This window comes from Mus pahari, chromosome 8 (genome assembly GCF_900095145.1).
Source record: "Mus pahari chromosome 8, PAHARI_EIJ_v1.1, whole genome shotgun sequence".
In the NCBI taxonomy this organism is placed as follows: Eukaryota; Metazoa; Chordata; class Mammalia; order Rodentia; family Muridae; genus Mus; species Mus pahari.
In genome coordinates this window covers 60,927,596-60,950,273 of record NC_034597.1, presented here as the reverse complement: position 1 = coordinate 60,950,273, position 22,678 = coordinate 60,927,596, and the positions used below count along the sequence as shown (strand labels likewise).

At 49.7% G+C, this 22,678-nt stretch overlaps 2 protein-coding genes across 3 annotated transcripts in view; both read left to right on the top strand.

Moving 5' to 3' along the window:
* Positions 1-1,368: 1,368 nt before the first annotated feature.
* On the top strand, positions 1,369-7,948 carry C8H8orf58 (chromosome 8 C8orf58 homolog). Its single transcript, XM_021203901.2, has 8 exons — positions 1,369-1,375; positions 3,039-3,185; positions 4,834-5,309; positions 5,689-5,832; positions 5,973-6,075; positions 6,216-6,331; positions 6,552-6,658; positions 7,086-7,948. The coding sequence occupies exons 1-8, from the start codon at positions 1,369-1,371 to the stop codon at positions 7,192-7,194; spliced, it is 1,209 nt and encodes a 402-aa protein (XP_021059560.2). The 3' UTR covers positions 7,195-7,948.
* Positions 7,949-8,745: 797 nt separating this feature from the next.
* Positions 8,746-22,678, top strand: part of Ccar2 (cell cycle and apoptosis regulator 2) — a 16,329-nt gene continuing 2,396 nt past the window's right edge. Inside the window, exons 1-16 of one of the 2 annotated variants that reach the window (XM_029541446.1) lie at positions 8,746-8,932; positions 9,816-9,909; positions 10,109-10,200; positions 10,608-10,699; positions 10,891-11,005; positions 11,149-11,278; positions 11,466-11,562; positions 16,804-16,923; positions 19,163-19,385; positions 19,461-19,574; positions 19,918-20,081; positions 20,484-20,655; positions 20,845-21,072; positions 21,168-21,404; positions 21,981-22,125; positions 22,473-22,552. In XM_029541446.1, the coding sequence (XP_029397306.1) occupies positions 9,852-9,909; positions 10,109-10,200; positions 10,608-10,699; positions 10,891-11,005; positions 11,149-11,278; positions 11,466-11,562; positions 16,804-16,923; positions 19,163-19,385; positions 19,461-19,574; positions 19,918-20,081; positions 20,484-20,655; positions 20,845-21,072; positions 21,168-21,404; positions 21,981-22,125; positions 22,473-22,552 (2,067 nt within the window). In that variant the 5' untranslated portion in view covers positions 8,746-8,932; positions 9,816-9,851. Of the gene's footprint in view, positions 8,933-9,815; positions 9,910-10,108; positions 10,201-10,607; positions 10,700-10,890; positions 11,006-11,148; positions 11,279-11,465; positions 11,563-16,803; positions 16,924-19,162; positions 19,386-19,460; positions 19,575-19,917; positions 20,082-20,483; positions 20,656-20,844; positions 21,073-21,167; positions 21,405-21,980; positions 22,126-22,469; positions 22,553-22,678 lie in introns of both variants that reach the window. The other variant, XM_021204235.2, reaches the window with a different exon arrangement.

Genomic DNA, 22,678 nt, shown 5'->3' with positions numbered 1-22,678 from the left:
AAAAAAAAAAAAAAAAAAAAAGAAAAGAAAAAGAAAGCAAGCAGGTAGTCTCTTTGGTGTCAGCTAATGTTCAGTGATCCCACTGCAGGGAAATGGCTCACAGGAAGAATTCTCTGGAAGTTGGGCTTCTGCACAGTGGGCAGACAGAAGGGTTAAACACCTCCCCACCCCCACGCGCTTTCCTGTAGATAAGTGGAAGTAGCTGCCCTGGGGCTGGCATCATAAAACACAGTTGCTGTTAAGGCTGTCCTGGAACATACCAGGGGCTGCTGTGTATTCAAAGCTGCAGCCCTCTGAAGTGGGACTGATGCTGTGCCGAGCGAGAGCTGGGTGACTGCCAAAGACAATGCTCAGCCTGGAGCAGTGGCTGCTGGGAAACTGAGGTCAGATGTGATAGGAAGTCACCTCGAGTCTCTGGGGATGCTAGAAACTCAACTTGGAGCAGTGACAAGTTGGAAAGGGTGAGTGGGCTTATTGATATGGTGATATTCGCACCTGCAGCAAACCCTATGAGCCACAGGAGTGAAGGGGGGCTGGGCAGGCTCTGGTTCCCTCATCCTCGCCATAAGCCAGCTAGTGGTGAGTTCCCCTTCTCTCTGACCCACGCATCCCTTTGGCACCACTGCCTTCTAGTTCTTCCTGCATTTTGGAGCGTAAGTTCAAAAATGACAGGTTTGTTAAGTGGTCCAAGCATCTAATGAGCCTCCCTTCAAACAGCTGGGGGAGTGCCACTCAAAGTGACACAGTTGGATAATGGTGGCTGAGACTCTAGGGCAGTGGCTCTCAGCCTTCCTAATGCAGCGACCCTTTAATATAGTCCCTCATGTTGTGGCAACCCCCAACCATAAAATGATGTTCATTACTACTTCATAACTGAAGTTTTGCTACTGTCAGGAATCATAACATAAATATTTGCAGGATATCTGATATGCGACCCCAAAGCAGTCAAGCCCCGCAGGTTGAGAACCACTGCTCTAGAGCATTCTGCATGTACTGTGGATGTTTGAAACGCTCTATCTGCGTCCTCACACCTCAGAGGCAAGCACTGCTGGCACCCTCATTCTACAAATGACGGGCCCGTGGACAGGGAGGACTTCTAGTTAGTAAGGGAAGGGAGTCCGGAAAGGACCCAAACCAGAACCAGAACGGGTGCTTGATCTCCGTTCACTTGTCCCCTTAGTCAAGCTTGGTGCTTTCAGGAAACCAGCTTCCTGAATTTGGGACTTCCCCACTGGAGGCAGAAGGACCACCACCATGGATGGGCTGCCTGAAGCAGCCACAGACAGTAGAGCCATGACGCTTCTTGCGGTTTACTCCAAAGGGACAGGATTTTCCAGGTGGAGGTGGCCGAGAAAAGAGACCTAGGCAATGGCAGGTACTGCAGGGACATGTAAACCTTGGGGTAATGAAGGGACTGACTGGGTTCTGAGTTAGCTTCAGTCGGGACATTAGATGCCCACCACTTCAGGTCCAGTTCCCATGAAGGCTGTGACAGATAGGACCTGGCCCAGCCTTGCACCAAGGGGCGGGGCCCTATCTGGGAGGGAGTGTGCTCTGGGAGTGTCCTTAGTGGGGTGTGTGTGGGTTCTTTGTGCTGAGACACTGCATTCCTGCTGGCCTGGCTTCCTGTTTCTAGATGCATTCCTGCCCCTCGTCACCAGGGATACTGCTGCTTGGAATCTGGGCCCCACATTTTCCAAATTCAGGGTGAAATCAGGCAAAGGATCCCCCTGTTTTGCTTCCCACAGTTTCACCTTGTGGGGCGGGAGGAACTGGGCTTGGCTGGGGAAGCTTGCTTCTCTGGATCTTCTTGGACTGTGAGAAGGCATTTCTGCCAGGTCCAGCATCCTGTTTCCCTCATTATATTTGAAGGACAGGCATGGGGGGTGGGGTGGGGCAGCCAGCAACCCTGGGAACTCATGCTGCAGGAAAAGGGCTTGACCTAAACATCAAGGTTCTGAAGATGACAGAGGACTGCAACTCAGCTCTCATCTTGCAATGGGGTGGGGGTAGGAGATGGGGGAGCCGGAGAGTGGGGGAGGCTGTGGGGCTTAGTTTGCAAACGTCATAGTACTGAAATTTGCATTGTTGGTGGCTCTCTGCCAAAGGAACCAGTGGAGAGCTTTAGAAGATGAAATCAAGGAAGAAACAAGGAGAGGGGCGGAAGACTTCCGGTGACTCTGGCTCTCGTCTCTCCTCCAGGTCACCCATATTTGCCTCTAGGGCACTTGAGGCCAGCTGAGTTTTCCCAGTCATTGGCTTCGGAGAAAGGGGATGTTTCCCTAGAAGCCCCAGTACCATCTGGTCACCTGGTAGTTGGCCATCAGCTGCTGCCCAGGCTCCTTTTTAGAATGGGGTTGGGGTGGAATGGAACCCGGCCAAGGGTGGTGGCTGCTAGGGTCAGGGAAACATTTAAACTTCTGCTCAGCCTCCAGGCTGTGGTTCACCTCCTGCCCACAGCCTGCAAACCCAGCCACCACACGCCTACAGCAGCACCCAGATAAGACAGGCATGGGCTAGGTAAGGGGTTCTTAATTAGCTCGGGACACAGGTTTTCCCAGGGCACAGAACCCTTTCCCCTTCCTGACAGGCTGAGGGACCTGCCCTCAAGTTATACAGCTGTGAGGCCGGATGCAGTTCTGGTCTGCCTTCTTCCCTCCGCCAGCACCGTGGGGTTCCATTTCCTTCCGGGCTGTTGTGCAGTGCAGCTCCGCATTAGTAAGGTTCCAAGCTGCAGCAGCCGGAACACAGGCAACTCGAGCAGTGTGTGTGTGTGTGTGTGTGTGTGTGTGTGTGTGTGTCGGGGTGGGGAGCGGTGACCCCGCGCAGTCAGCCGGCTAAAGTCCTCGAATGGGTACATTCTCCTCCACGAGCACTTAATTGGGGCACTTCTACTGCCAGGGCTGGGGATATGACGCCTAGGGAAGGCAGTCTCCAGACTGATGAAGCCTAAGTCAGCGCCCTCCACCTGCATGCCTCGCCCCGCCTCGCCCCGCCCCCCGGCGGGGAGTGTCCCGGAACCACGCCCATCTGGGCAGGGATCGGCGGGCAGAGCCGCTCGGGCACAGCTAGGGACTTGGGGACGCCCGAGATCACTCCGTTGCCGCTGCAGCGGTTTCCACGTCTGGAACACGCCATGCTGAGCCGGCGCCGCGTCTTTGCGGTAGAGCGACTTGGCGGCCGGGGTGAGTCGCGTTGCCTCCCACCCTGGGGTCGTCTTCTATTCTCCAGCCCAGCTCGAGCGGCGTCCACCGTCCGCGCCCCCTCGTTTCCTTGCTTTGAAGTGAATAGGCTTGGGACGCCATATATAGTGCAGATCCTCCGGGATTTGCAGGTCAATCACCCATCACCCACATTCTACTGGTCCGAGGTCTCCTTTCCCCTGATTCTCATTGTGGAAGCTTCTTCTATCGAGGTTGGGTGGCTCCGATATCCTTGCCCCAGCCAGCAATTATGCAAGTCCCTTGGTGGCCACAAACCCATTTCTCGGGGATGGTTGCCCGGCATAGGCTTCCTGGTACACTTCCTGATCCAGAGGGGACAGGCTGGCATCCTCTTCCCGCCAAAGCTGCCCAGGCTTCTGCCTGATTCCCATAGACCACCCAGACCATAATAACCCCTGGCACAAAGGTGGTGATAAGTGGATGCTAGCCAAAGGGGCGAGGAGATTCGTGCCTATAATCCCAGCACTTGGGAGGCTGAGGCAGGAGGAATATTGGGAGTTCCAGGGCAGTTGAGGATACAGAGTAAAACACTGTTTCAAAACAAAACAAAACCGAAGTCAGTTTCCTTGTTTTACTTAGTTTATATTTAAAAGGGTTTGTTGTTGGTGGTGGTTACATTTTTTACTTTTGTCTGTTTTACCTGTGTGGGCTGGCCAGGGAAGTCAAAAGAGGGGCTCCCTTGGAACTGGAGTTAGAACATCCATGCAGGTGTTGGGAACCCAACGCCCACCCAACGCCCGTCTTCTGGAAAAGTAGTATTTTAAAATACCGAATCATCGCCGGGCAGTGGTGGCCCACGCCTTTAATCCCAGCACTTGGAAGGCAGAGACAGGTGGATTTCTGAGTTCGAGGCCAGCCTTGTCTACAGAGTGAGTTCCAGGACAGCCAAGGCTATACAGAGAAACCTTGTCTTGAAAACCCCCAAAACAAAACAAAACAAAACAAAAAACTGAATCATCAATCCAACTCCAAAAACTTCCATTTGTCACATGATCATCCTTTCTTGCTTAAAAAGACAAAATTATTCCAAATGATTATAATTGCCATTGTTTTTGTTGCTGCTGCTGCTTCTGTTTGGCAGAGTGAGGATGGGACCCAGTGCCCTGTGAGTGCACTTTCTGAAATCTCTTACAGTGACACATCCCAGCCCCCGCTGCTGTCATTTTTTGCCAGTGTCCTCATAAACTCCAGGAGATACCTCATCCTGATTCCTGGTGTGTCAGGGACTCCAGATAGCACTGTGTAGCCCCGTCCTTCACTTTGCTTTCTCCCTCCCATATCCAGGAAGTCTGAGGCACTTAGACTCGATGAAGCTTAGTTTAGGGTCTATTAAGCTATCTGCATTGCTAATTGTCATGACTTTGAAGGACTTTGCCTACCACATGCTCGAAGTGTAGGTTTCTGTTGGCTGTCAACTGTTGTTATAAGAACCCTATCTAGACATCTTCCAAGCAAGGGTGGAACTCTATCCCAGTGGGGATGTGGATGTTCTGTGTCCTTGTTCACCACTGGTATAGGACACACCTCCTCAAGGGAATGCTGCTGGGTGCTTGGAATGCTGGGGGCGTTGAGGGCATCCTGCCCAGCTTGATACAGATTCTCCTTACAGATGGGGCCTTTGAGGACCTGGCCCAAGGCTGTGTGGTGCCGGGAGCCACTTGCACCTACAGACGGATACCAGACACCACTCATGAGTGTTCACTGGACTTCAGGGAGGGGCGGAATGAGCTGAGAGGTCTGGAGAGGCAGATGCCACTTCTGAAACTGGCTTCCCAGGACTCAGGCATGGAGATGGTAGTCGGGGACAGCTCCTTGGCTACCTTATCAGGACTTTCTCAAGATTCTCTGAACCTTGAGCCCACGGGGAGCCCTGAGCTGCCTCCTGCCCGGCTAGACCGGCTGCTGGCCAGACAGAAGCTGGAGCAGGCGCTGGAGAGATCTCAAGAGTTTCCCAGCTTGTCAGGGAGGCGTGGCTCCCTGCAGCTGCTGAACAAGCCTGTAGGTGGAGTGCCCATCTTTGGAGGAGAACAGGAGTCCACAGAGGCAGACACTGAGCTAGAGGCTGGTCTGGAAGAAGCAAAGGAGGTGAGTATTCATCTTGGCTAGAATGGAGTGGAGTGGAGTGGGGTGGGGTGGAGAAAGCCCTGAGGTGTGGCTCATGGGGACCCTTCCCCCCCATTTTCCCTGGAGCTCTCTCGGGGTGGGGCGTCCCTTGCCCCTAATTGATGGTTGTGTCATTGCTTTTTGTCTCACTTCGCACCCAGCAGTATGTAGCCACCCCCACAGAGGAGGCAGACAGGTATGGGTGCCTGCCATGCTCAGCTGGCCACTGGGGAAGCCAGCCAAGTGTGTCTTTCTTGGCTTGTCTGCTGTGTTCCATTTTGTTGGCGTAGCACAGCCTGACTACCCAGAATGGGAGTCTTGGCTGACTCTGAAGGTCTTTCTACCTTAACGTGTCCCACAGGTTGGTAATATGGAGGAGTCTGGGGCCTGTACCTGCCCTCCAGGTCAGGGCTTGCGCTACCTGGAACACCTGTGCCTTGTACTGGAGCAGATGGCGAGGCTCCAGCAGCTGTACCTGCAGCTGCAGACCCAGAGACCCTCTAGGGTGAGTGATGGATAGGTGCAGGTGGCCAGGTCAGTTAGGGAGGAAGGTAGGGGGAGGGGTGGGACCCCTGGAGCATGAGTGCCTCTGAACAGCCTCAGCTTTCGAGTGAGTCTCTGCTTGTTCTATCTTGCCTGCCTCAGGATCCTGAGGAGGAAGTATTGGCTCCAGCTCTTTCATCATCTCATATCCCAGACAATAGGGTCCAGGAGCACAGAGAGGAGCTGAGCCAGACAAAGGACACAGGTAAGGGGCAACTGTGTCTTCCTCTGCATTCTGCTGCCTATGTGCCTGCCCAGGGTCCCATCAGCAGACCCCCTAAACTGTAGCTTAGTGGGGTTGCTTCCTGCTTGTTTCTGGCCCCAAATGATGTAGTTCTCTTTCAGAAGGTACAGAGGCAGCTTCACTTCCAGAAGTGGGGGTGCTTGTCACCAGCCCCTCCAGGCTGCCAGAGGCCTTGCTGGAACCAACCCACATCCTTCCACCCTCCCAGGAACCCAAGGTAGTGATGGATATATGTGGAGCAGGTAGTAGAATGGCGCAGAGTGTGTGTGTGGGGGAACATGGGAATGTGTAAGTGCCTCTCAAATCAGAGCTTTAGGGAAATGACAGGATTGCTGTTCGGAGCAGGTGATTTGCTTGGGCAGTGAAGTTCCTGTAGCTTTATTAGGGATGTGTAGTATATAGACAATTTGTATGATGAGCCCTTATTCCCTGTTCAGCAGGATCTCTCCCACTGGGATAAGGTCAAAGTTCTGCTCAATCGGCTCCGTTGGAGGAGCCCTCGACTTCCCGAGCCTCCTGTTCCCCCTGATGGTTCTGGACCCAGGTGAGTCTTGTGCCTGATTCAGATTTAGGCAGTGGGGAGAGACTGATGGGCCAGGATATTGATAGTGTCTGGTCTTGACAGTTGTCATCTTAGTCCCTAGGGAATTGGTGAGACAAAGTATAGGAGAAGTTGCTTCAGGTAATAAGAGTGGTTAAGATGCCCCATTTGTTAGTGAAGAGATGGAAGATGACATGAGATTGGGGACAGTGGCTTTCCTGAAGCCACAACCAGATTGTGGGCAGCATGTCCATCCTCATGTGTCAAGCCTCACTCCTTACCACTGAAATTTAGGGGCTGGTAAAGTAGACACACAGGCACAGCATTTTACTGTAGGTGAAGTCTGTCATGGTTGGCAGCTTTTCCTCAGGAGGTAAGCAAAGCCTGTTTTCTTTTTCTTCCAGTCTAACTTTCCTTTGCTTTTCTATAGGATGGAGTTCAGGAACCTCTCTGACAGGACTCCGTGCCATTCCCAACGGAAGACCTTGATACCAACATTGGTGGTTAAGAAGCCACGAGCAAAAAATCTTTCTGTATGACCTGTTGGTGTTACCTGGTGACCTTGGGTGGAGGGGATTTGCTAAGCAGTCCCTCCCATTTTGGCTTACTGCTGCTTCTCTGCACTGCCAAGAAAAGCTGTTGGTGCTTGCTCCTCTTCAAGATGAAGGCCAAATCCATCTCTAAGCATCGAAACAAGGAGCCCTGGATCCCCAAGAGGTTCCTGAGTGTAGTTCCAGCACTCTTCCGGGGCTCTTCCTCCTCCTCAGAAATCTCTGGGCTTAGGCAATGTAAATTGACTTATTTATCAGGTGCTCACAGAGCATGTTTAGTATGGGAGTGTGTCAGCATGTTGCAGATGTATGTTTATGCAAGCTTTGTTGGACTTCCGACTGCCCCATCTGATGGAGTCATTCGTCCAAAGGGTTGGTGTTTAGGGTGTCACTGAAGGATGGCATTGATCTTCATTCCACAATGAACAGTTACCAATGTGGATTTCTAATGTCTTCCTCATACCTGAGACAGCAACCCTAGGACCAAGAACAGCACTGCCTTGGGTACCTTTGTAGTGAGTCATGGCTCTGGAGTGCAGCCCTTGAAGGCTGAATGAGGGATTGGGGGCGGGGGAGATCGAGAACATTGTGAGGAACAACAAATAACTTGCAAGGTCAACTCTAAGATGCTGTGTTCTATCCTGGAGTTTAGACCATAGCAAAGTTTCTTAATTTCTGAGCCACAGCTTCCTACTTGGGACGATGATGCCCACCTTACCTACCTCATAAGCTTGTTAGGAGGATGAAGTAACATTAAACGTTCTCAATGTGTGCTGTGACTGTTCAGTGACCTGGAAAGGGTGTGCTGCTGGAGGCAAACGAGTGAAGAGATGAGAGGCTAGAGGTTAAAGGAAGGGGTGTGTGTGTGTGTTCACTGTTTTGGTTTTTTTTTCGAGACAGGGTTTCTCAGAGTGGCCTTGGCTGTCCTGGAACTCACTCTGTAGACCAGGCTGGCCTCGAACTCAGAAATCCACCTGCCTCTGCCTCCCAAGTGCTGGGATTAAAGGCTTGCACCACCACTGCCCAGCTGTGCGTTCACTGTTAATAGTTGTGAAAATAGCCACATTTCTGGCAAGATTTTGGATAAAGCCATTTCATTAAGATTTTGTACATTTCATATTTGAGAGTCTGGGTATAGATTTCGGATATGCTTACCCCTTGGTGGTGGCGCAGTCAATAGAAGGGCAGGAATAGGGATGGGGGTGGGGTGGGGTGGTCATTGGCTTTAGTCAGAAGACTATCCCCTGGAAATGGACCCCAGAGTAGGCACGCTCATCCTCCTCCAGCCAATGGAGGCGCTGCTTCTTTTCTTGCTGTAGTCTTGGTTGGGGGTTAGTAGAGCACAGCAGGGTGTGTAAGTGGCAGTCCCCTTCCCCTTGTGTTTGAGGGGGGGGGTCCAGTTCCAGTCATTTTGAGACCTGGAACCAATGGTTCGAGCCTACTTTTCTGATGGGACACTTGAGAGCGGACACCACCGAGCTCGGCTTCCGAAGGCATTAACGGAGCTGGGAAGGCGCACTTCCGTTCCCCAGCTGGAGCGGGATGGCAGGCTGGCGTGGGGGAAGGGAGAGGTCGATGGAGAGGAGGGAGGTACCATATCCGGGAGAGTGGCAGCTTCCGACCAGTGGTCGCTCTTCCGGAGAGGCGTTTCCGGTGGTGGTGGCAGCAGCAGCTGCGGTGGTTCCGGGTGTCTTTGTCCCCCTGGTGTCGTGGCCCTGGCCCGCAGGTGGGTTGGGGGCCTCCCGCTGCGCCCCCGCCTCTCCGTCTCCCTCGGGTGGCGAGGCCGCGGGGTCGGAACGGCGAAGATGCGCCAGTCGCCGAAAGAGCCGAGCCCCTCTGGACTGCAAGCTCCGTCGCCCTGGCAACGGCCTCGGCCCTGGGGGCGGGCGGGAGGAGGAGAAACCTCGCGCCGTGAACCTCCCACGGTGGCCTCTCGGTGGCCCGGCCCGGAAGGCTCTGCGCAGGCGGCTGCGGAGGCCGGAGCCCAGGGTCGGGACCTAGGAGGAGGCAGCGGCGTGCAGGCCGCTTGGCGAGGGCCGGCTGGACAGCTCCCTTCCCTCCAGCGGGTCCTAAAGGCGCCTGGCGGGCTTCCGGGGAGAGGGCCCGCATCACCCACCCGCTACTCGCACCTTTATTTTATTTTATTTTATTTTTTCTTTTTGCCCCGGCCCTGCGTGGAGTGTTTTGGCGGATGTTTTTGAATGAATGAATGTCACCGGAGCTCTTCCAGCCCCTCACTCCGCCAGCCTCTCTTAGGGTGCCAGTGACATAGTGAAAGGAGTGCTAAGTTGTTGGGAGACCTGGGTGTGAGTCCCACTCTGTCACTACCTGGTTTTGTGGCCTTGGGCAAGTCTCCTGATCTCAAAGCTCCAGTTTCCTTGTCTGTAAACCAGCATGTCACTAGCACCCACCACTAGGTTATTGTGAGAACAAACTGGAGTAACGTTACTACCGATTTCATCTCCTCTTTATCCTCTCCATTCCTCCATTTTAGGACCCACCTCTTCACCGTAAAAGCTTTTACTTCATTAAGATTTTCTAACCCCTCCCCCCCCAATAGATGGAAGTTTTCCATTCGAGCTGTTAACTTCTTTCTTTTTTGATTGAAGGTTTCCCCCCAAGACCTTGAAAGGACAGTATTCCAAATGTCCCAGTTTAAGCGGCAGAGGATCAACCCACTTCCGGGGGGACGGAACTTCTCAGGTGCTTACCGCCTTACTGGTTACACTCAGGACATGCTGAGACTCAGTTTCAAAAACTATGGCTCTTGGGTGTTTTTCTGAATGTCTGAGTAGCTGGTTGGAGCCACTTAGACCTCTGGGTTTCCAAGATCCTCTGACTGACTTCTAGTGCTTCTAGGAAGCAGGTGCGGTTCCTGGAGACTGTTTCTCTGTCCCCATAGGCGCAGCTTCAACATCTCTTTTGGGCCCTCCTCCTGGTCTGCTTACCCCTCCTGTGGCCACAGACCTGTCCCAAAATGCCAGGCACCTTCAGGTATGCTGGGTACTCTTTCTAGTGAGTTTCCCTTTGGGGTGACCCTAGTATGTCTGGGTGCCTGCTGTGTGGTGTTTCTTGTGTCACAGTGGTCACATTCCTGGTTGTTTGTTTGGTTTTGTTTTGTCCTGGTAGTAGGCCAGTGTTGGGGAACTCAGACAACTCTTAGGTTGGGGAATCTTGAATATCTGGCTCCAAAGAGATCTTTTGGTGCTTTTTGGATGAAGTCAAGTATTAGCTTCTCTCCTCTTCATAGACAGGCTGTGTGCCCACTGCGTTTCTTTCCATGTGAATTTTCCTGTAATACCACGAGCCGGGTCCCTGTGGCTAGAGACAAGGCCCTAGTGGCATAGCGTGATTTTGTTCAGGTTGCTCCCTGTTGCTTTTGACTCCTCCTTCTCTTGCAGAGTGGGGAGAAGCAGCGAGTCTTCACAGGCATTGTCACCAGCTTGCATGACTACTTTGGGGTGGTGGATGAAGAAGTCTTTTTTCAGCTAAGGTAGGCTTGAGGCTAGTCTGTTCTGGGGAAGGTTGCTGCACTTAGTTCTGTCTCTGTGCTGGTGGGCCCCCTCTTTAAAGTCATTGCTGCAAGGTATGAGACATTTTGATGGAGAAGGTCTTCCTGGGGGCAGTCGGAATAACTTGTCGAGGGTGCCTCCTGATGGGGCCTCCTGGTTTGTGTGCTGGCAGTGTGGTGAAGGGTCGGCTACCCCAGCTGGGGGAGAAGGTGCTGGTGAAGGCCGCATATAACCCAGGCCAGGCAGTGCCCTGGAATGCTGTGAAGGTGCAGACGCTCTCCAACCAGGTATTTTTCTCTGCAATGGGAAGGAGAGGAGGAAGCTCTGTGGTCTGACTTTTGGGCACAATCCTTTCTGTTGAGAATCCTTTCATGTCTCTTCATGGTACCCACCTGGGGATCCCCTAAACTTACCGGCTATTTCCCTTTAGCCCTTACTGAAGTCTCCAGCACCTCCCCTTCTGCACGTGGCAGCTCTGGGCCAGAAGCAAGGGATCCTGGGAGCTCAGCCCCAGTTGATCTTTCAGCCTCACCGAATCCCCCCACTTTTCCCTCAGAAGCGTGAGTGCTGATGGTGGCATGCAGGGTGGGGTGTGGCTTTGTGGGGTAGCCTGGGGGAAAGGACTTGTTCCTTTCATATAGATGCTCTTAGAACAGAAGGGGGTACTTCTCTACACAGGAAGAGGAGGAGGAAGCTGGACGGGGTTTTAGGGCTTTTGAGTCACCACCGGCCATTTCCTTTCTTCAGCTCTGAGTCTCTTCCAGACATCCCACACACTTCACCTGAGCCACCTGAACAGATTTCCTGCTCGGGGTCCTCATGGAAGGCTGGACCAGAGCCGAAGGTAAGAGGATGAACAGGCATTACATCTCCCTCTAGGGGCATGGTCCACCTTTGATACCTGTTGCCACCAGTATCTTTTTCTGTGGACACTGAGTCTAGTCCCTTTTCTTTGAAAGGCAGACACATTGAAACATACTTGAACAAATACAGTAACTTTATACACTACCTCTGCAAAGCTGAGATTTAATATAGCTTATATTTCAAAAATGTCACATTGACAGTTTTTGTTGTTTTGCTCTTTTGAGACAGGGTCTCACTGTAGCGCAGCCTGACCTCATGGAGAGTCTCCTTCCTGCCTAGTGCTGGGATTATGGGTGTGTTCCCACACTTGCCCAGCTGAAATACTTTATTTTCAATCAAGTCTTATGTAGCTTAGGCTGGCTTTGAACTCAGAATGTAGTTAAGGATGACCTTGAACTCCTGATCCTCTTCCCTCTCCACGTGCTGGGTTTACTGGTGTGCCATATCATACCTAGCTTGCTTATGCATTCATTCATTGTTTTTTTCTTTAGCTTTCTGGTTTTGAGATTCTTTGTGTGTGCATGTGTTCTATGGATTTGTATCCAGGTGTATGCAGAGCCAGGGGGTTGATGCACTCTGTTGTACTCTGTTGATGCAGGGCTGTTGTACTCTGCTGGTTTTTGTTCGCTTTTGTTAGAGGTTGAGTCTCACTGGGGCTTGCCGTTGGCTATGTTGACTGATCAGCAAGGTCTAGAGATCCTTCTGCCTGCCCCTGCCAGGGCTGGGATCACAGACTGTGTCAGCTTTGACATGGGTGCTGGCATCCTTATGCAAGCAACTTTACCCACTGAGCCAGCTCTTCAGCCCCAGATAGTTACAAAAGTATATAATTTCCCCTTTGTTTCTAGTATTTAACATAGAGATACCAAGAATTGTTACAAGAAAATAGTAACATCAAAGAAGGGATTGTTGCAAAATGTTTTAGTTCCTAATTTAAGATGGCTTCTTTGTGTATACTTTGTGTAACAGTGTTACAACACGAGCCTACACTATATTCAGTAGTTCAGGCTTTGTCCTGTGTCAACACTTATCTGAGCCTTAATGTGGAACAAGCATGGTCTATTTAGGCACTTGAGACATTCTGTGGTCCTTTATCATCTGCAAATTTGGGGAATTTCCAGGAGCATGCTCATTGTGTCTCAAGTTCACATCTCCTTTGTGCTTCACTTGAGAGTTTTCGTTTGGTTTCTTATAATAGAAAATTCAATATATGCAAAGGAAGTGGAAAAAGAAAACGAATCTTCAAGCCATTACCTGATTTATACAAGTATCATTACTTGCCTTCTTTTTTATTTCTAGTCTACCTTTATCTCCTTGTACCCTTGAACTTGTTTTTGTTTTGTGACAGAAATCTTGAAATGAAACTGAGTTAGATTGAAATGTCAGACTCTTGATGATACATTTTTGATCTCATAGCCCCTGCCATTGTAAGAAAGTTCCCTTGTGCTGTGATTTGTTTGAGATAACTCTAGAAAGGGAACCACCCTGTCTCCCACATGCTGATAAGAGCTGAGGCGCAGTTCAGTGGGAGAACACTTGGAGTAAGCCTGGCAAACCTGAGGAGAGCTGAGGGAGGTGACGTGGCCAGTCCCTGCACAGAAGCTAGCGTCTGTTCTCTGGGAAAGGCTGCTGTGGTCCCATGGAGATTAGCCTGGCGCTGTTTTCTATTCCTAAACTCATACATGGCTTGCACCTATAATGCTTGTCTAGTGTACCTTCCTGGGCTTCTCCATTCTGTGAGCTTACTAAAGCCTCCAGTACAGAACCATAGCAGGTACCTGGAGGGCTTATGTTACCTGGTTGGAAACCATTGACTGTGGGTTGGGCTTTCAGTTGAAATTCCAGCCGTGGCTGCCAGTTGCATTTGACTGCCAGGCCCTGGTGCACCACTTGCAGTGGTTTCTTTGGCCAAGGTGCTTCAGAGTTACAGCTTTTAGAGAACAGATTGAGTAGGAAGAGGGGCATCAGGAATTAATCACTCTGAGGAAAATTTGCCAGTTTATAAAGGATTTGATCACATGGGTGATTTGTCTATGAGCCCAGCTTTATGTTAAACTCCCAGCTCTGAGATGCAGAATAACATTAGCCTTGGACTGCTCTTGTGAGCAGCTGAGGTCTTTAGTCAAGCCAGGTTTCTGCTGCTCCTACCATTAACATGTTTCTTGACGGCTCTGTGGGTCACATGCGACTAGGAATGTAAGGCCAGCCCAAGCTACTTAAGACCTTGTCTCAAAACAAAAAAACTAACAGAATGGCAACATTGAAGGGTAAAGTTCTAGCCTTCTTTGAGTGTCTTATTATTGATGGGAAGGTGAGAGTTTGGGAAGTGGGGGGCTGGAGAGATGGCTCAGAGGTAAGAGCACTGACTGCTCTTCCAGAAGTCCTGAGTTCAATTCTCAGCAGCCACATGGTGGCTCACAACCATCTGTATTGAGATCTTGTGCCCTCTTCTGGCCTGTAGGCATACATGCAGGCAGAATGCTGTATACATAATAAATAAATCTTAAAAACAAAGTGTTTGGGAAGTGGTTTTGCCCAGGAGAACAGTCCCTGTTGTGCCTCTGTGGCCTTGCTAGTTTCTTTCTAGCTAGTTCATGGTCTGCGATAGTCAGGGTATTTGTTTCTTTGTTGTTGTTGTTATTTTGTTTTTTCGAGACAGGGTTTCTCTGTGTAGCCTTGTCTGTCCTAGATCTCTGTAGACCAGGCTGGCCTCGAACTCAGAAACCTGCCTGCCTCTGCCTCCGGAGTGCTGGGATTAAAGGCGTGCGCTACCATGCCTGGCTTATTTGTTTCTTTTTTTTCTTTTCTTTTTTCTTTTTCTTTTTTATTAGATGTTTTCTTTATTTACATTTCAAATGTTCTCCCCTTTCCTAGTTTCCTCTCTGAAAATTCCCTGTCCCCTCCCCCCAAGTATTTGTTTCTGTTTAGACATTTCCCCACATTGTAGCATGATCTTCTTTAAAGGTTTATTCTCTCACGCCTGTCCCGTGTCTGAGCACACTTTGATTACATCCCCATTAGCCTCCTGTCCTCCTACCCTGAACGCTCTCCTCTCTCTTTTTAAAAAAGAATATTCTACATTTTCCCTGACAGTCTCATGATGCACACATGTATCTCAATCATAGCACTCTAGCCTTCCCCTCCTCCCATCTCCCTAACATTCCCTGCATACCTTCATGGTCTGCTTTTGTTTGTTTGTTTGTTTGTCTTTTTAACCTTCTGAGTTCAAGTAATGCTACCTGAATGCTACAGGCCTGGGCCTTCCACTGGAGCATGCGCAGCCTACTGGAGAACACACCCCCACAGAAAAATTGCTCCCTCTCCCGATTCTACCTTTGTGGCCTTTTTTTTGGGGGGGGGGGGCTCACTCTGTCACTTAGTTTGTTATTTAGGGCAGCTTACATGACCGTGGGTAGGTGTTATTGACTGGAGCAAGTTCATTTTACCAGTGGCTACACTACTGACAGCTGGGACTCTAAAGCACCATCTCGGTGGCTGCTTTATTGATTCAACCATTATTATAGCCACTACGTTCAGATGTCAGGGAGGATGCATGAACTCCATTCTATAACTTGGTATTTTTGCTTTATACTGCTTCCCATGTCCCCAATTTCTTGGGTAGTTTTTCAAGGGTAGAATTACTAGAGCAAAAGGTATTGTTTTGTTGTCCTCTCATTTTTATTCAGTTAAAAATATTTATTTTTGGGCTGGTGAGATGGCTCAGCGGTTAAGAGCACTGACTGCTCTTCCGAAGGTCCTGAGTTCAAATCCCAGCAACCACATGGTGGCTCACAACCATCTGTAACAAGATCTAATGCCCTCTTCCAGAGTGTCTGAAGACAGCTACAGTCTACTCACATATAATAAATAAATCTTTAAAAAACAAAACTATTTAAAAAAATATTTTTATTCTTTAAAAAATTTGAATTTGGCATGATGGCACATGCCTTTAATTCCAGCACTTAGGAGGCAGAAACAGGTGGCTCTCTGTTGAGTTTGAGGTTAGCCTGGTCTACAAAGTAAGTTCCAGGACAGCCAAGGATACACAGAGAAGCCCTGTGTTGAAAAAACCAAAATAAACATTCTTTCAAGTCAGGATTGGTAGTGTATATCTTTAATCCCAACACTTGGGGGCAGAAGCTAGAGGATTGATGGCCATGAGTTCAAGGCCAGCCTGGGCCACAGAGTAGAATACTATCTCAAAAATTCTAAAACATGGGCTGGAGAGATGGCTCAGCAGAGAAATGCATCTGCCACTAAACCTGATGACCCGAGTTTGATCTCTGGAACCCAGATAGTTGAAGGAGAAAACCAATTTCCACATGTGTGTTGTGGCATGCTTGTGTACATGCATAAAACATAATAAAAATCTAAAACACTAAGCCTGCAGGATGCGCAACAGGGAAAGGTTCTGGAGCCTGTTCTAGCCATGATATTTAAATTAAAATTTTTTTACATGTATTGTTGAGTGTTTATGTGTGGAGATCAGGTGGCTTGCAGGGATTAGGTCTTTCCTCCCACCATTGGGGGGGGGGGATTCTGGGATCAAACTTAGGTCACTAAGCTCTTTGGCAAGTGCCTTTATCTGCTAAGCCATCTTGCTGGCTCATCTTTCAGTATTTTATTTTTTGTTTTTGTTTTTGTTTTTTTTTCGAGACAGGGTTTCTCAGTGTGGCCTTGGCTGTCCTGGAACTAACTCTGTAGACCAGGCTGGCCTTGAACTCAGAAATCAGCCTGCCTCTACCTCCTACGTGCTGGGAGGTACCTTTAGGTGTGAGCCTCTTTCAGTATTTTAAAGCTGTTCTTTTTTTCTTATAATAGCCTTTTGTATATATGCTGTACCTTGCATATATATATTTGTGTGTGTAGATATATACACATATACATATGTGTGTGTGTGTGTGTATATATATATATATATATATATATATATATATATATATATATATATATTGTTTATGAATACATGGTAGTTGTCTTCAGACACACCAGAAGAGGGCATCAGATCCCATTACAGATGGTTGTGAGCCACCATGTGGTTACTAGGAATTGAACTCGGGACCCCAGGGAGAGCAGCCAGTGCTCCTAACCACTGAGCCATCCTTCTAGCCCCTGTATTCACTTCTTAATGTTGAGGACTCAGGGATTTTCTAGTTCTTTATATACTGAATACATATGTAACAATATGGTTTCTTGTTTCTGGTGCTGGGTCATCCTCCAGTGATGACTATGACTCGAAGAAACGCAAACAGCGGGCTGGCGGAGAGCCTTGGGGTGCTAAGAAACCTAGGCATGACCTGCCTCCTTACCGGGTTCATCTCACTCCTTATACTGTGGACAGGTAAGCCAAGGCTGGGAAGGGCTGTCGACTTGCACAAGCAGTGCTTTATAGATCTATTTGGATGTATGAGAATGTGTGTAGTCTGGCGGCCTCTTCTAAAACTAACCAACCAGTCTGTGGGAATCTGCCAAACATGTTTTGGTGTATCTTTAAGTAAGTTCTGTGCTAATGCATGTTAGTCTTATTCTGTATGTATGCACATTTGTTGATGTGTGTGGGTTCACATGTGTTTGGCCAGACAATACCATTCAGATACTGTTCCTCAGGTGTTGATTAGCTGTTTGCTTTGGAGACAGGGACTGGCTGGCTTGGGAGTTGCCAGGCAGGCTCAGTTGTCTAGAAGCTGCTTGTTTCTGCCTGAGTTACCATGACAGCAATTTTTCTTTTTGAGTGCTGGGATTAAAGGCGAAGGCAAGTGCTGCCATATCTGGCTGGTTTCTGATTTTGATAGCTATTACCAATTCTGTTTTGGAGGCTCTGCCCACTTACACAGTCACCATGGTGTCAGGCGCAGGGTCCTTGTTTTCTGTACCTTTGCCAACACTGTTTTCATATACCTTTTTTGTTGTTGTTATTGTTGTTGTTGTTTTTGGAGACAGGATTTCTCTGTGCAGCTCTGGCTGTCCTGGAACTCACACTGTAGACCAGGCTGGCTTTGGACTCAGAGATCCATCTGCTTCTGCCTCCTGATTGCTGGGATTAACTGTGTGTACCAGCATGCAAGGCCTCCTGAGTGCTGGGACTAACCGTGCATGCTGGCACAGCTGGTCTTTAGGATTGCTGGGATTGACTGTGTGTGCCGGCTCGCCTGGCCTTCATGGGCCTTTTCATTGTAGTTTTGCTGGGGGAAAGTGCTGTTCTGATTTTCATTTCTAATTAGCAGTGCGTCTGACATTCTGTAAAGAACATTTTACATTTATTACTTTTCATGAGTGTGTGGGCTACTGTGTGAAGTTAGGGGGAAACTTTGAGGAGTTGGTTCTTTTCTTCCACCATGTTGGTTCCAGGGATTGAATTTGGCTGGCAGGATCCTTTTCCTAGGCTTTCATGTTGCATGTGTATGTTTCTGGGAAGGACTTGTCATGTGGAGTTTGAGTTTTTCCTAGGTACCTGAGATTTTTGTTACTGACTGGTGAGTTGTTTATCAAGACCATGGCCATTTGTAAGGCTTGAGAGATGGCTCAGTGACTGGGGGTCCATACTGTTCTTCCAGAGAACATGAGTTTAGTTGCAGCACCCACATGACACAGCTAACACCTGCCTGTGACCTCCAGCTCCAGAGGAATCGATGCCTCTAGGAACTCACACACATGTATGGACCCATGCACAGATAGACATAATTAAAATAAAGCCTTAAAAAGGCCATGACCATTGCTGTATCATGTGTTTGATTTCTTTTTCTTTTCTTTTCTTTTCTTTTCTTTTCTTTTCTTTTTCTTCTTCTTCTTTTTTTTTTTTTTGGTTTTTCTAGACAGGGTTTCTCTGTATAGTCCTGGCTGTTCTGGAACTCACTTTGTAGACCAGGAGGGCCTCAAACTCAGAAATCCTGCCTCTGCCTCCCGAGCGAGCGCTGGGATTAAAGGCGTGCGCCACCAGGCCCGGCATGATTTCTTTTTCTTTCTTCCCCAGTTTGGCTTTCTTTGTTATGGGGATTTATAAATCAAGTGGTCATACGGGGTCCATCCATACCCCTTGGGAGATCCCCTATTAGAGTCTTTATTTCTCAAGCTGAATAAAACGCTGTTGTAGTCTTTTGCTGTTTTGTTTATTAGTTCATTCCTTCATTAATCCATTCATTCAGTGTGTCAATGTATTTGGGGCTGGAGGGTGGGATGGCAGGCAAGTATGTGAATCAGAGAACAACTCTAAAACTGGTTCTTTCCTTCTACGTTTGCATGGGTTTTGGGGGATGAATAGGCTCGTACAGTAAACACCTTTACCCACTATAAGCCTTTCTGCTGGCCCTGCAGATTTGTTTAAAAACAACAACTTTTTTTTTAAGTTTATATGTATAGTGTCTTGCCTACTTGTATGTATGTAAGTGTGCCACATGTATATGCCTAGTGCTCACAGAGGTCAGAAGAGTGTGTCAACTCTAGGATTGGAGTTGCAGATAATTGTAAGCTGCCATGAAGGCTCTGTGAACTAACCCTGATCCACTGTAGGGCAGCCAGTGCTCCAAAGCTCTGAGCTGCCCCTTCATCAGTGCTGAGTGGATCCCCTTGCTGTCTTCCTACAGTCCTACCTGTGACTTCCTAGAACTGCAGCGACGTTACCGCAGCCTGTTGGTCCCCTCAGATTTCCTCTCCGTTCACTTGAGCTGGCTGTCAGCCTTCCCTCTGGGCCAGCCCTTTTCCCTCCACCACCCAAGTCGGATCCAGGTCTCTTCAGAGAAGGAGGTAGCTCCAGACACTGGTGCTGAGCCCAGCCCTGAGGACAGTGACCCCACTTACAGTTCCAAGGTCAGTTGACTGGGCTCTTGTGACTTGTCACCTCACTAGGACAGAATGTGGCTGAGCACGTTGTCCTCTACACAGGTGCTGCTGCTTTCCTCCCCAGGCCTGGAGGAGTTCTATCGTTGTTGCATGCTGTTTGTAGATGACATGGCTGAGCCAAGGGAGACACCGGAGCATCCTCTGAAGCAGCTAAAGGTAAGTACTGGCTTACAGGAGGCAAGATGTGCTGGCTGGTCAGTCTGCCACACTTTCAGCAGCTAGGCTTCTGTGCATTAACATAGACACTCAGTGTTTCAGAGCTGAAGGCCCTAACTATACAGGAGGACCGTAGAGAGATGCTTCCTCTGAAGAGGAGTCAGGCGGCTGGTTTGAGTGAATGGCCCTAGAGCCCTAGGCGGCTGGCTTGAGTGAATGGCCTGAGAGTCCTAGGCGGTGGTGGCCTTAACTACTTTTTGCTATCTCACTTCTTGCTGGGCAGCAGCCTTGCCTCACTGTGGGAGACGCAGGCCATGTTTCGTTATTCCCAATCTCTCTGCAGTTTTTGCTGGGCCGGAAAGAAGAAGAGGCAGTGCTGGTTGGGGGTGAGTGGTCTCCTTCCCTGGATGGCCTCGACCCCCAGGCAGACCCGCAGGTGCTGGTGCGCACAGCCATCCGCTGTGCACAAGCCCAGACTGGCATTGACTTGAGCACCTGCACCAAATGGTGAGTGGCCTTCCCCATGTGGCCAGCTCGCTGTGGGGTGTCAGGAGCCTGGCTTCTGCCCTCTAGATCCTCTCCTGCCACAGCTCGTGCCTGCCCTATCTCGATCCTAACTGCTCACAGATGACTGAGAACCCAGGGCTTTGAGCATCAATGGCAGCTGATCCCCCAAGCCACGCCCAGTACTCCTCAATGCCTTAGTGTTCCTATGTGCTATCTGCTCACTGCGTCTCCTTGTTGCCTAACCACAGAGGCTTTGGCGTGTGGCTTTATGTCTGTACTCATGGCTTGGCATGCAGCATGTGTGCATGGAGTGCTGCCTGGAAGCAGAGGTACTTACCTGTGAGTGTGATACCGGTGAATATGTCATAGTTGAGGGCTTTCTTTTCCTTTTGCTGTGATCAGGTGGCGCTTTGCTGAGTTTCAGTACTTGCAGCCGGGTCCGCCCCGGCAGTTACACACAGTAGTGGTGTACCTGCCAGACGTGTGGACCATCATGCCCACTTTGGAGGAGTGGGAGGCACTGTGCCAACAGAAAGCCACAGAGGCAGCTTCCCAACCGCAAGAGGCATCAGGGGTAAGGCTGGGCCTTATGAAAATGCAGGGAAACTGGGCATGGTGGCACAAGCCTGAAACTCCTACACTGGGCAGGTGGAGGCAGGAAGACCCAGAGTTCAAAGTTGATTTCAGCTACATGAGCCCCTATCCCCAAAGTATGTGCCCTGACCCCAGGGCCCAGAGGGTCATACCTGAGCTATTGTCATAGGAAGCAGAGGCTACCGAACAGGCTCCTGATGTGTCAGAGCAAGCGGACACTTCTAAACAGAACACAGAGACAACGGAGGCCACCACACAGCAAGATGTGGACACTGATCTCCCAGAGGCCCCTCCACCTCCTCTAGAACCTGCTGTGATGGCACGTCCTGGCTGTGTCAACCTGTCTCTCTATGGAATTGTGGAGGATCGGAGGCCAAAAGAAAGGATCTCTTTTGAGGCAAGTGCAGGAGAGAGCTCATGAGTAGACGAGGGGATAGTGTGACATTCTTGTCCTCTTCTCTGATGCCATGGTCCTTGTACCTCTTCTAACAGGTAGTGGTGCTGGCTGAGCTGTTTGTAGAGATGCTGCAGAGGGATTTTGGCTATAGAATTTATAAGATGCTGCTGAGCCTTCCAGAAAAAGTTGTGTCTCTTCCTGAACCTGAGAAGGAGGAGGCAGCCAAGGAGGATGTGGTCAAAGAGGAGGAGGCTGTCAAAGAGGAGGCAGTGAAGGTGTCCAAGGATGAGGTACAGAATGAGGGCACAGCCGCCGAGTCAGACAGCCCACTGGTGAGTACTGCTCTCAGCCCTGGGCTGGCCCGAGGCCCACATGGCCATGCTTAGTATGACTCAAGTCCCTCGCGTGTGTCAGGCGCTGCTTTAGGCACTTTGCATGTCTAGTTGCATTGCTTCTTTACGTTACCCAGTCTCTGAGGCCCAGGAACATGAATCTCTGCATGTGGCCACACAGGAAGTGGTATGTCCAGGGTGAGGGTAGTGGCCCCAGAGAGGGAGGGAAGTGTGTCTAAGAAGCCATGGCAGCATAGAAATGCCAGTCAGAATCCTCAGGAGTTAAGATGACCTGATAGTTAGGTGGACAACCTGGTTTTTAGCCATTTCTAAAATGTAACTTGGCTAATAAGATGTCATGTACACATAATTGCTTAATTATGTGTACAACTAACCGACTCCTGAGAAATACTCAGGGGTCTACATGTGCCCTTTCCTGATCTGAATCCTGGTATGGTTAAATACTCATGAGCACATGTTGGGTCACAGAGTGCCCACCAGTGTCCAGCACATTTAAGCAACTGTTAGCATTACAAGAGTCCTGCTGCTCCTCACCATCTTGGTCTGCTTCTCTAGAAGGAGGATGGGCTTCTGCCCAAACGGCCCTCTTCAAGGGGAGAAGAGGAGGAGAAGGCCCGGGGTGAGACAGCTGAGGACCTCTGTGAGATGGCCTTGGACCCAGACCTGCTGCTTCTGCGGGATGATGGAGAGGAAGAGTTTGGTGTGTCTCGGGGTAGTGGCTCTCTGGGGTTGGCTGTGGTAGCTTCCTCTTAAGCAGAAGTGGTTCTCAACTTTCCTAATACTGCGACCTTTAATACAGTTCCTCATGTTGTGGTGACCCCCCCCCCCGACCATAAAATTACTTTCGTTGTTACTTAATTACTGTAATTTTGCTACTGTTATGAATTGAAATACAAGTATCTGTTATGCAGGATAGCTAACATGCAGCCCCTGTGAAAGGGTTGTTTGAGCCCCAACAGGTTCACAAACCACAGGTTGAGAACCACTGCTCTTAGGGGTGTAGACTATCATCCTTGCTAGATTCTGAGCTTGGGATTTCTGTAGCAGGAGCAAAGCTAGAGGAAACGGAGGTTCGTTCTGTTGCCTCAAACCAGTCAGAGATGGAATACTCTTCTCTTCAGGACATGGTGAGATCTTGTTTCCTCCTGTACCTGGCGGTGGGAAGCTTGGCCCTTCCTGGGTGAGGGTTGCCTTCCTGACTCAAGAATACTCTACTTTCCCTGTCAGGGTAGATCAGAGAGAGAGAGAGAGAG